The sequence below is a fragment of the Xiphophorus hellerii genome, chromosome 22 (assembly GCF_003331165.1).
Source record: "Xiphophorus hellerii strain 12219 chromosome 22, Xiphophorus_hellerii-4.1, whole genome shotgun sequence".
In the NCBI taxonomy this organism is placed as follows: domain Eukaryota; kingdom Metazoa; phylum Chordata; class Actinopteri; order Cyprinodontiformes; family Poeciliidae; genus Xiphophorus; species Xiphophorus hellerii.
This window is the reverse complement of record NC_045693.1, coordinates 29,338,794-29,351,159: the sequence shown is the minus strand read 5'-3', so window position 1 is coordinate 29,351,159 and position 12,366 is coordinate 29,338,794. Positions and strand designations below refer to the sequence as shown.

The following is a 12,366-nucleotide window of genomic DNA, read 5'->3' as shown; positions in this document are numbered from 1 at the left end:
TGACTGTGTCATATATGTCTAATATTATGAACTTAATGTGTACTTAATGCATTGGAGGCGAGACAGAAAAACATCCCAAGTTGATCAGTTTTTGACAAATTCGAACAAAAAGGTTAAAAACTTTTTATGATTTATTATTTTTTTGTTTCACTTGATTTTCAAGCCTTTAGGCTTCAATGCCTAATGTTCATAGGCATTGATAATATACAGTACAGACCAAAAGTTTGGACACACTTTCTCATTGAATTCAATGAGAAGGTGTGTCCAAACTTTTGGTCTGTACTGTATGTTCATATAATGTTCATCCGATGCATATATGATCTTTAGAAGTCTTGCATAATCTATTTAAATTGTCAAAGCAATTTCAGTTTTGCACAACATCCCAGTTTTTAAAGTACTGATTGGATGGAATATTTGGTAGATTATTATTATTCAAAGTTCCATATATACATATTCTCTGCTTCTCAGTGATTTACTTAGTCAGTCAGATAGACTCTAACACCTCTAGACACCCATATTTCTTTGCTTTATGAGATTCTGAGAAGTGATGGAGGCAAGAACAGTCAAAAACTGTAGGTTGATCAAAATCAATATGAATATCGCAATGTCTCTACAAAAATATTAGTGTGCAGCTTTAATAATGTCTATTTCTTAGGGCTAATGGGAATGAGTCAATTTGCCCCTTTGTCAGTTTGTGCCCCCATGTTACACCCAAACATCACTGTTTTGCCCCAACCTGACTCCATTTCATACTTTTAAGCAACATATTTTCTACCTGACTGTTGCATACCAGTTAATTACTCCTGAAAGTTCAATTTTTGGGTAAATTATGGAGATAAATATTTGCAAAAAAAGGCTCATATCCCACAATTTGTTCAAATGAAATCTTCTTGATAGACTTTATTTTCTATCCTACTTTAACTGTTTCTACACTAGACTCTTATGAAATATAAGAGATGGTTCATGAGCAACCAATGTATCAGTAGCTATGTTTTTATTACATTGTTAAGATCATAAATTTGTTCTGGGATAGGCTCGACCTGTCGGTCAGTTTCGGGGAAAGAAGGATGCATTTGGAAGTGTGACCATGATGACCAGGGTTGGGAAACACTGACGAAATCGACCTTTGAAGGAGGCAGCCCCTGAATTTAAACGCACCCTCTGACGGTCCTTCTTCTGATAAATATAATCGATCATTTATTGGCATTGCCAAACATAGTGTCGTTACAGTAAACAGATTATAGAAAATTACATTAAACCCTTAAAATTCCCACAATTTGATCTGGAAGTGTGTAATGTGTTGCTAAAAATGCAAAGTTAAGAGAGCTTGCACTTCAAAATGGTTTGGGCCAAATTTAATTGACCACAGTTCGTTTCCCCAGAAAAATATTGTTTATGTTTAATATTTAATAACCAAATTTCTTTAAGTTAATTCTTCTTTACAAAAATTAACATTTTAGATACCCAGAATAACATTAATTTTATTTAGAATAAACTTTGAAGATAGAGAAAAATTATTTCTTAATTTAATTCAAATTCAGAAATTCTTAATTGGTCCCAGAGGGAACATAAATGTTGTTGTAATGCAAATTAATTCAAGTTTCTTCAAAGAGTTGTTGTATTATTAATAGGAAACATTCCAATTTTAGATATATGCAAATATATCTTACTTCAGATAGGAGTTAAAAGTACCAGCATTACTATTGTGTTTTTTTGTTTTTATTAAATATTAAAATGGATTGCCATACTCACTCATTCAGGGCATCTTTGTGGAATTTCATCCAAAACATGCAACAGTTGTAATTGGATGACATTATTTCAAGTTGGTTTGGTTCACTTTCAAAAGTTCAGGGTTTACATGAACAAAACCAAATGTTTGGTTGCCATAGCGACTACGCCCCAGGTTATCATGATGTGAAATCACTTTTGACCATCAATTTGAAAAGCCAATACAAGCCATTTTGGGTTGATGACTGCGTTTCATACTCTGAAAAGTTGGATTTAAAATAACAAAAAGTACAAAAAGATAAAATGATCCAGCTTCTGATCAAGTCATTTCTCAGCAGTTAGTGATGAAACAAACTAAATTTCAGCAAAAATATGTAATTCGTATGAGCTACAGTCCAATACTTTGTGTAATTCTGGTACATTCATGCAGTTTTTTTCAAAAACGTTTCCTTATAGGCCTAACTAATCTATCTCTTGCTTACACTAAACTAAAACACAATACCATTACTAAAGTGTAGATCTTTTCACTCTGTTTTTGTGTTATGGTTTGTGTGTGAGACAGAGTGGTCGGTCTGTTTGGGAGGTCCGCCTGTATGTGTGGGTTTGTATGATGAACTGGAAGAGAAAGAGGCCAGTCATGTCTGAGTTTCTGGGAGTACAGAGTGGAAGTTGAACAATCTGAAAGCTCATACTGTTTCAGAACTTCACAGTTTGTCACACATCAGACTAGTTTCTGTTTTAATTTCCACCAAAAGTATAGAATTTGTAATCTTTTGGGAAAAGTCCTAAAAAGTTGTTCTGTATATTCTAAAGACTTTTTTTTCTTAATGTATGGAGAGCGTTATAAGACAGTATGAGCAATCAGACATCTAGATTCAGTCTTTGATTACACCCTTCCCTTCCTGTCCTCCCTTCCTTCCTCCTTTTCTCTCTCTCTCTGACTCATCATCTTCATATCTATCCTGACCTGATAAACCACAAGCACTCTGAAAATTTTTTTTCTCTTCTGAACTTTTGATCATATTTTCCTTCAGCTCTATAAAACACAACTTTGAATTTTTAACCTCATCCCAAAAGCAGAAATTAAAAACTGCAACAATAATCTGTGATTTAATCAGCTGCCATTTGGATTTACTCATCTAACGTTTAACAAAAAAATCACAAGCAATTTTATTTAATTTCTACATTTGGGAGAGTGGTTCATGCTCACTTAGAGACTTAATATATAAGAACATAACTGTAGTCTCTTCTGTTTGCATCGTTATCATCCTATCTGTAAAATTTTTTTCATATTTGACTTTATTGGAATTTGGCCGAAGTTTTGTTTATTTCTATGTTGTCCTTCAGCCTCTGGTTCTGTTTACATGCTGCTTTGACTTGCACTGTTTTATCTTCCCCTGCCTTCATTATAGTCTAGCTGTAACGCTCCACGTTTGACAGTGAATCTGTTGGCCTCCTCCCTGACACTAAGGCTACGTTCACACTGCAGAATGAAGTGACCCAATTCCAATTTTCTTCTTTTTTTCTGTGTATCTGTTCTTTTCATGACAGTCAACGTGGATCAGATTTTTTTATGCGACCCAGGTCACTTGGTCTTAAATCCGATGCATATATGATCTTTTCAAATGTGACCTTAGTTTGTACAGAATAAGACAACAACTCTGATTGCTAGACTGTTGGACAGGTTGCGTTTAACAAAATAAACAAGAAAAATCTAATTATCTAACGTAGGTCTTTGCTAGTCGGACAGACATTAGAGCAGAGGGTGGATGGTGAAAATATGAGATCACCTGTAAAGAAAATAAAGAAATTAGAGTTGAAGCAGAAGTTTACTTTCCAATGTAACAGTAATCTAAAATATACTAGTAAATTCACCAAGGACTGGCTGAGAATTATGGGAGTCAAATTTCAAATCTTGATGTTATTGGATGTCGTGTTGTGAATTATGATGCAAGAAACCACTGAAATATCCCTGAAACTGAGATATTATACTGATTACGTACAAGAAGCATCTCACTAGCTATGCTTCTATTACAAATTTGCGCAAAACTTTCAGTATTCTGCTAATGTTGAAAAAACACAATTTTGCAATAGTGGTGTTTCCATTACCGTAAATAAGAAATGCAATTAAAATCTTGTGAATAAGTTTTTTCACGTCATTAAGAAAACATGCCGCACCATGATGTTCCAACTACTTCCTGTCGTTGTCTACTTCGTGATTTGCACCACTGGCAATATTTAAAGTTCATCAAACAGCAAAACAAAATCCAGGGGCTTTAATACCCTCATTCAGAACAGGAATACTGTAAAAAACAAATTTAAAAAAAATTAACATTTTGTAAATTTTTTCACTTTCGTCTGCATTTCAAATGCAGCCAGAAATGATAAAAGATTTTTACTTTAAGAGGTTCCTTCCTATCCCCATTTTTCACAGTAGGACAATTGTTAAAGTAGTTGTGTTTACACTACAAATGTGCGCAAAACAGTGTCTATTTTCCGCAAACACAAAACAAACACAATTTTGCAATTGCAGTGTTTCCATCAAATAATACGCGCAATTAAAATCACATGTGAATACGTTTGTTCACGCAGAAAGTCATTTATAAACATTCTGTGCCTTCATCCTCCCAACTACTTCCCATCATCATCTTTGTTGTTTCCACCAGTGAAAACATCCGGTTGTTGATCATGTGACTCGTGATGCGAAAAAAGTGTTTGTGATATAAACCCATTTTGGTACAGTCTAAAAAACCACCTCATCTTAGCGCCAAAACTTTATAGAAAACACAAGTTTTTTTTCAAAATTACAGTGCTTTTATTATGCAAATTTATTTTCGAGATATCAATTTGAACATTAATGTAGTCAATAGACACGTGTGGACTTAGTTGGAACTCTTGGTTGTTATATTCTTGCTTTGCGTGCAGACGGCCTGTGCTGCTGATGTTCTGAACACAAGCAGGTCTTTCTGCTTCTTTTGACAAAGTCTTCCCAAAGGTTTCCCCCAGAAAACCTGCTAAGCCTAGTGGTTGGGTGCTAGAGCAGTCATTCTTCCAGCAGCCTGTTGTGTTTTTGAGTTAAAAATGTTTAAAATTGACAGGAAATTTTAAAATATCACGTGATAATTATGTATTATTGAAAGATTGGAAGATTAATACCTGAACACCAACTAGAAAGTCTACAAAAATGCAAACATTTTAAAAAGACTTAAATAAATAAGGAATGCTCAGGCTGGGGAGGGCACAAGTAAAGCCTGGTGGCCCGCCAGGCTTACAATACGCTGGAGGAAACCCTGACTTCCTTACGAAATGGAAAACGAACCGTTTGATAGTACTTATTGGCCTCAGCCACATATGATAATCTGCCATCAATGCATCAGGAGCATCAACACCACCCATGAACTTATTGTGCAAGCATACAATTCCTGGACATTTCATTTGAATGTTCTGTTTCAACGTTTTTGTCCCAAACTTGTGCTGACAGTGATTACTCCTCTACTGTCAAACCATTTCACTGCTCTGGGGACAAAATTGTTTTGTAAAAGATGCTGATAGTCTTGGATAAGAAGGAGAATGCCTTACTCCTCTGAGTCTGTTGTACCAGAATCCTCTCTTTGGGCTTCAGGGCTTTAAACTACCAAGAGTGCATATTTGGATGTATCAGATTAATGCCAGTTGAAACATTCAGAGTTCCTTTCACTGGAACTAAGGGGCCAAGCCCAGCTTCTGAAAAACAACCCCTCACCATATTCCACCCTTTACCAAACTTTACACTTGTCACAATGCAGTCAGACAAGTACCTTTCTCCTGGCAACCGCCAAACACAGACTCATCGAATTGCTGGACGGAGAAACTTGATTTGTCATTCCAGAGAACGCGCCTCCACTGCTCTAGTGTGCGTTCTTCACACCACTGCATCCGACACTTTGCATTGCATTTGATGATGTATGGCATGGATGCAGCTGGTCACCATGGAAACCTTTTCCATGAAGCTCTACTCACTGTTCTTGAGCGAATCAGAAGGCCACATGAAGTAGTGATTGACTCTGCATAAAGTTGCCGACCTCTTCGCACTATGCGCTTCAGCATCCACTGAAGACGTTCCATCAGTTTAAGTTGCTGTCGTTATAAAAACACTTCCATTTTCTTATAATACAGCTGACTGCTGACTGTGGAATATTTAGGAACTCCTGAGAACGGTCCATTCTTTCACAAATGTTTTTAAAAACAGTCTGCATGTCTAAGTGCTTCATTTTATACACCTGTGGCCATGGAAGTGATTGGAACACCTGATTCCAGTGACTTGGATGGGTGAGCGAGCAATCTTCTTAGTTTGGCATTTGCTTCACAGCAAAACCATAAATGCCTCACATAAGCTTAAGACTTCTATTTTGTAATAAGAAAGGAAGTAGCTCTTGAGTATTTATTTTTTTTATTTAATCTTTATTTAAGAACAAATTCTTATTTACAATAACGACCAGGCAGGGAAGATGGGAAGAACAAGTAGATCATTTTACAGTAAATAACAAACATTGGCAACACTGTTGATGTCATAAAACAATAAAAACAGTACAAGTTCCACTGTATCAACATCAGCTAATAAAGACTTCTCAACAGACAGCTGTTTTAGAAAAATGATAACGAAGTTGTCCCCACTGTTAAATCTGTTGGGTGGGACCATTTCCAGTTAAAACAAAAAAGAAAAGACTGACACTGAGACGAGATACAAACAAATCATGAACGCTACTTAGCGTTCATGATTTGTTTGCTATGCTATACAAACATTGAGCAAAAATTCCAGAATACATACTGTAGTTCTCATGTGACATCACACTTCCATGAACTTTGTAGCTGATAGCCATCTTTGCAGGCATTTGCTATGGAGTTGCAATGACAACAAGAAATAGACCACAAACTTAGAACTAACTCTCGCCTTGTTCCTAACTTGTAAACAATTTAAGTACATTACAACTATAACTTGATCACAATTTTTGATTAATCTACCCACCTCTGTGTAATAACTAAGATAAATATCAGTGATCTTTACTGTAATACTCACTGCCGATCTAGCTAAGACGGACAAGTAGCCTACGTGTATGTTACTGTATGTCCTTACTCTGCCAATCATCAGAACCTTGTTATTCACAGGAAGAGTTTGTATGTCTTTTACAAATCTGTTGAAACATCTATGAGTCAATAGATTTCAGGCTGCGAAGTTCCTTCATGTTGTATGCACTCTTCCTTCTCATTAGGTGGTTAATTATATCCTAGTAGATCGGCGGTAGCTTGTCAATATCGTCTGATATTTTTCCATTTTCCGTCATATACACGTCGATCCTGACAGCAACAATTTTGTTTATGCATCTTTCTCTAGCACATTGGTCAAGACTGTCCACATATTTTCTTTTTGTTGATCTCAAAGCCATGGGTCCGGTATGCATTGCACATGCGCTTGCCTACTATCATGGTGCATATCACTTCTGGTTCAGACTTGAAGGAACTGTGTATTGATCCCTTCATGTTCATAACCTACCGTACTAAAATCTGGTCAAATCTGATCTGAACCTAATAATTCTACACAGAACAGTTACAGATTCATGCTGCCTATTTTTTATTTATGGAGACCTAAAATGGAGAGTATTTCTAATTCTTTTTTTTTTGTCATTATGATTGCCATGGATTTAGACTGTGGTCTGCACCACTAACTCAAAAATTAGTTGTGCTTATGTCAACGCATTAATCGTAAATATTAGCCCTGCTAATGTTAAGTGCTATATCAGAATAGCAGCTAAGCTAACACTAAAGCGCAAACTTCATTGATGTTGATACCTGCCATTAGTTTGGCCATAGCCTGCCACGCAAGTCTGCTTGGTTCTCATCTCTCTTTAGTGCTATGCCTGAGATTTCTCTGGTGGAATTTCAGCCTGGCCAATCAGCGAACACAAGGAGGTGTTATGAATGACAACATTGATTTTCTGCGCTGTTTTAGAATTGTAGGGTTGTAGTTTTAGCAATAGCAGCGGAATTAGTGAAAGAAGCCATTCAGTCCATGATGGCCACTCTTATAAATATTGAGAGATTAAAGTCGGACCAAGAGGACAGTTTAAGACATTTTATTCCTCTGCAATTTTTGCAGTGGGGGATAGTTGTTTACAGCGCATGCAATTTCTGGTAAGCTTCTTAGTATAGCTGATGTACTTTGGCTAACAGCCAAGCGTTAGTGACTAGGTAAAATCCGATCCAATCGGTTAAAACTTAAGAGTTCATTCCTCCAGCAAGCAATTATTTCTCAATAGACCCTCTGTACAAAGCAAAGCGTAGAACAAGTGGCTGGTTTTTACCATGCTAACCCACCATGTGTCAATGACAAAACCCATGCTACAATATGGTATCGTCCTCAACAGTTGTAGTTTTCATTCTTGTTTAAATCATTTATCAACTATAATATAAGAACTAACCAGGAGTGGCCGACTTACCCAATGAGAGAAAAGAATAAAATTTAGAGATTTTTAGGTATTATTTTAGCATTGCTAAAATGGAGTTTCTCCAGAATTGTACTTTATCTCATAAGCCATTAGCTATTCTCATTATATATAGAATACCTAAATTTCTACACCTTTTGGGCGAATGGCATTTACCCTGCAATGCTGTCTAGAGACGGAACTGAAAAGACCAAACCTAATTTATAAAATGACATTCTTCAGATATTCCTATATATGTCTTTAAAGGAGAAGGGATTAAAATCTGCAATAATGAAACCGTGACACTCCAAATTCAAGAATACTTCCTTATCAGTTACTAAGCGACAGCCGTGATGCAGACACACTACAGGTGCCCAACGTTGTTTTTCCCTACCGGCGTGAGACGCTGCTGCTGCTGACTGGAGTACCAGCCGTATTATTTCAGGGCTTTCCACACCCTCAACATGGATGTGATATTTTCACCGTCTGTGTGTGTAGGTGGGGATTACACACTGTGCTACTTTTAAGACGGTGTGCTTCACTGCAAGTGTTAATGTGATAAATGTTGGCACAGCATGTTTTTTTTTTTTCCTTTTCTTTTTTTTATGCGTTGTGTTGAAAATAATTGCCGGAAGGGATATCCTTGTTTAAGCTCTCAGATGTATAAAGAGCAGTGTTTTTTTTAACTTCTGTGTGTGTTTTTTATGTTTGTAAAAGTGTGTGTGTATGTGGACTTGCTATAGTTATGAAGCAGTTTGCTCAGGTGGACTTTTTTGTTTTGATTTTTTTTTCTCTTCTTCTCTCCGTTCCAATGCTTCCCCCCTCTCCTATGCAGCAAGGACAAGTTTGGAAGGTTTGCACAATTTATCACCTTCCACTGATAAAACCCCGTCCTCCTCCCTTTTCACCCTTCCTCTACTGCTTCCTCTTCCTCCCTTCCCTCCACGTCCTCCTGGCTACCCGTACAGATCTGTTGGTTCCCTCCTTCGTACCTCACTCCTCTTCATGTTTGAGTCTGTTGAGAGTAAGGCCTGAGCTCCATTCACTGTCAAGTGTATTGTCCACTGATGCCGATTCTTTTCTGTTCCTCATTTTTTTACATATTTTATTTCAGCCCTATTCAACAGTGTAAGCTATTTCAGTTCAAGTTGTGTCCGACAGTTAGGTCATATGTGATTATCTAAATATTTCAGTTTGATTATGTGAGATAGAAATATATATTCCTAAATGTAAGAAATTGATCGCATTGTATTTAATTTATTGTGATAATTTCTTGTCAAGATAAGAATTTTGATTTATTGTTGCCACAATAAATTGCATCTTTCCTGCCAACAGCCATCACCGTCTTCAATAACTCTTTGAAGAATTAATGAGTTACAACATTTAATTTTCCTTTAGGATTAATAAAATATTATTAAATTGATGATGTTTCAATTCCTCAAAACTGTCCGTATTTTTGGGATTTTTAGTTTTACTATTTACTCCCTATTTATTCAGAGCATCAGTAGATACCAATAGATTTGAAAATATGAATAAAAGCAGTTATTGTGTCCAGTTCAGTGATAAAAATCTGACTTTTTGTGTGACTGGTGTGCTAAAGAAATATATTACAATGAATATGTTTTTCAGTTGCAATATTCAGTTCAATATTGCACTTGTTTGTGGGGCACTGATTGTGCCACCCTTAATAGAGTTAAATCTAACACCAAGCTACTAAAATGTAGAATGTAGCGGTGTGCCAATAGCAGTTTTTTGGCCAATCTCCAATTACGATCTTTAAAATTTCTGACCTGCCGATTCCGATTTTGGCTGATACCAATTTTTTTGTCTGAAAAAATTGGTATCAGCCAAAATCGGCCAATTTTTTGAGGACAGTGGTTGAGTTTTAGACTTTTGTTGAGGTAGGTAAGATTGGCTTCACATGTAAGTATTGGCCAATCACCGATCTCCCAAAATTAAGGAAATCAGCACCGATAATTTGGTGCACCCTTACTAGAATGTATTAATCATAACTTATTTTGATATTGTCATACTGTATATTTTACACCCAAACTGTATTCAAGCAAACATGCCATAACACTGATCCGTTGGTATATGGCAAAAAAAACTAATTGCTTGTGTTTGCAGCAAACGTCCAGATGAAGGACTGGATGTTTTGCTAAAAATATATTTTGAAATCTTCATGTTCACTGTGGTTTAGAGTAGGGATACACCGATTCACTTTCTTCACTTCTGATACGGATGTCTGAGGTTTAGTATTGAGCGATATCAAGCTTACAGAAAAACAGTGCTGAATTGGCAGAAACATTTCTTTTCTTAAAAAAAAAAAAAAAACAGACATAAATCTACTGAATTAGAAATTTATTTCATAGCTTTGCACCAGTACAGCACATATAATACACCAAAGGCTTCAGAATCTTGGTCAAAAATGTAAAAACAACACTACTTTAATTTGTTCAGTCAGTGCAATTTGGAGAATAAAAACATTGATAACAAATAGGACATTTTTTATTGTATTTAAATATCGTTGAATTGCTTTAATTTGTTGGATAAAGCAACAATTAATTTCTTCTGCTACTAGAATAGCACTGCATATTGATTATTTGTTATAATATTCAAGTTCCATACATATTTTATTAGGTGAGGAAAGCGGGCAATGGCATTCTTTTGAAATTATTTATTTTGTTTTTAAACTACATCGAACCTTGATATTGGTAACCAGCCTATACCTTTATAGTGTAGACGGATTTACACCCACCTTTTAGCCGTTTGCTTTCTCACTGGGACGAGAAATCAACATGTAAACGCAAGGAAAATTGGCACCATATAAAAATGTTATTTTGGAGGGACAACAGCAAAACAGAAATTCATTGCTTTCTCTAAACTGTAAAAGTCAGTATCATATTCAACCTTGGTACACAAAAATCTTTAAGTTCCTTTACTTTCAAAATAATTTGGTACTTTGTGAAATCAAAGTTGGGAAAAAAAAACAACCAAAGACCGCCCTCTCTGGAAGCGGACCGATGCCAACATTTCTTCCCAGTTACAGTAACACATTTTTTTATTGAGTCAATTATTCTTAATTCTTATTTTTCAAACAAAAATATATATTTTTTGATATATCACAAAATGGAAAATAAACACTTGACACTAAAATTATAAGTAGATATGAAAAACGTAGATGAATAAAAAGTCAAACAATGAGGCCAAAGAATTAAAAATGTCAAATATGATAGAATTAAGATTGAAATAAACAACATTAGGTCTCCGAAAAGAAAAATGTCAGTTTTAAATATTTTTTGTTTGAATTTTCAAATAAACACAGTTTCAGCCTATGAAAGCATGGATGGCTCAGTTTGGATTAATCAGACTCTTTATTGACCATGTTAGTTTGGAAATATAAAAGATGAAGTCCTGAAAATTGATCAAAATTGATGTGGAGAGATTATTATTTTTGACATCGAGACAGCTCGACTCTAAAGATAAAAAAAAAACATAGTTGGTTGTAAAGACAAGACTTTTTCACACAGGAGTACAAAACAGTAAGCAGATAAAAACATAAGCAAAACCCCTTGACTTTTACATAATGTGATTTCAAAGAAGTTTGGCTAGGAACAAGTAGAGTAATGCCTCTCAAGTGGTTGAGTTTCTAATGAGCAGAGACCGTCCATTCTTCAGAGCTGTTATTCTTTTCTTTCCCAGCGGTTAATCTGACTTAGTGAAAATGAGAGGTCCCGTCCTGTGAGAAATGACAGACGAAAATGAATTCACCTCAGGGAGGAGGCGGTTTGCGGCAGCCTCATAAACCACATCTAGTAATTAGCAGACTTAATTACTTTTCAGATGTATGAAGTCTTTCCTGGCTTTTCTGCTGTTCGTTCTGGGGTTCCCTGGCATGTGTCTGTCGGTGTATGGACCCCTTGAGAGCCTCGGCTGTTAATTGGTACCTGGAGTGTTAAAATGACGGTAGAGGCCAGAATCAGATCCATTCTAGTATCCAGGAAACTGCCCCCCTATTTTATTTTCCTATCCAATAATGCTTTTTTTTTATCTTCCTCTCATCCCATCTCCCTTCATTCACTGCACCCCTCTTTGCATCCATTTCTCCACTCCTAACTCAAACCCAGATAACTAACTTATCACACCAGCTTTCACCAGCACTAATGGCTGCAGCCACACC

At 36.0% G+C, this 12,366-nt stretch overlaps 1 protein-coding gene across 4 annotated transcripts in view; it reads left to right on the top strand.

The window, feature by feature from the left end:
- nckap1 (NCK-associated protein 1) overlaps positions 1–12,366 on the top strand; it is a 40,758-nt gene that overhangs the window by 1,993 nt on the left and 26,399 nt on the right. For 2 of the 4 annotated variants that reach the window (XM_032552448.1, XM_032552447.1), the window contains exon 2: positions 9,022–9,039. The exons of the other annotated variants lie outside the window; for them this stretch is intronic. In XM_032552448.1, coding sequence (XP_032408339.1) covers positions 9,022–9,039 — 18 coding nt within the window. The remainder of the gene's footprint in view (positions 1–9,021; positions 9,040–12,366) is intronic. 4 annotated transcript variants of the gene reach the window in all.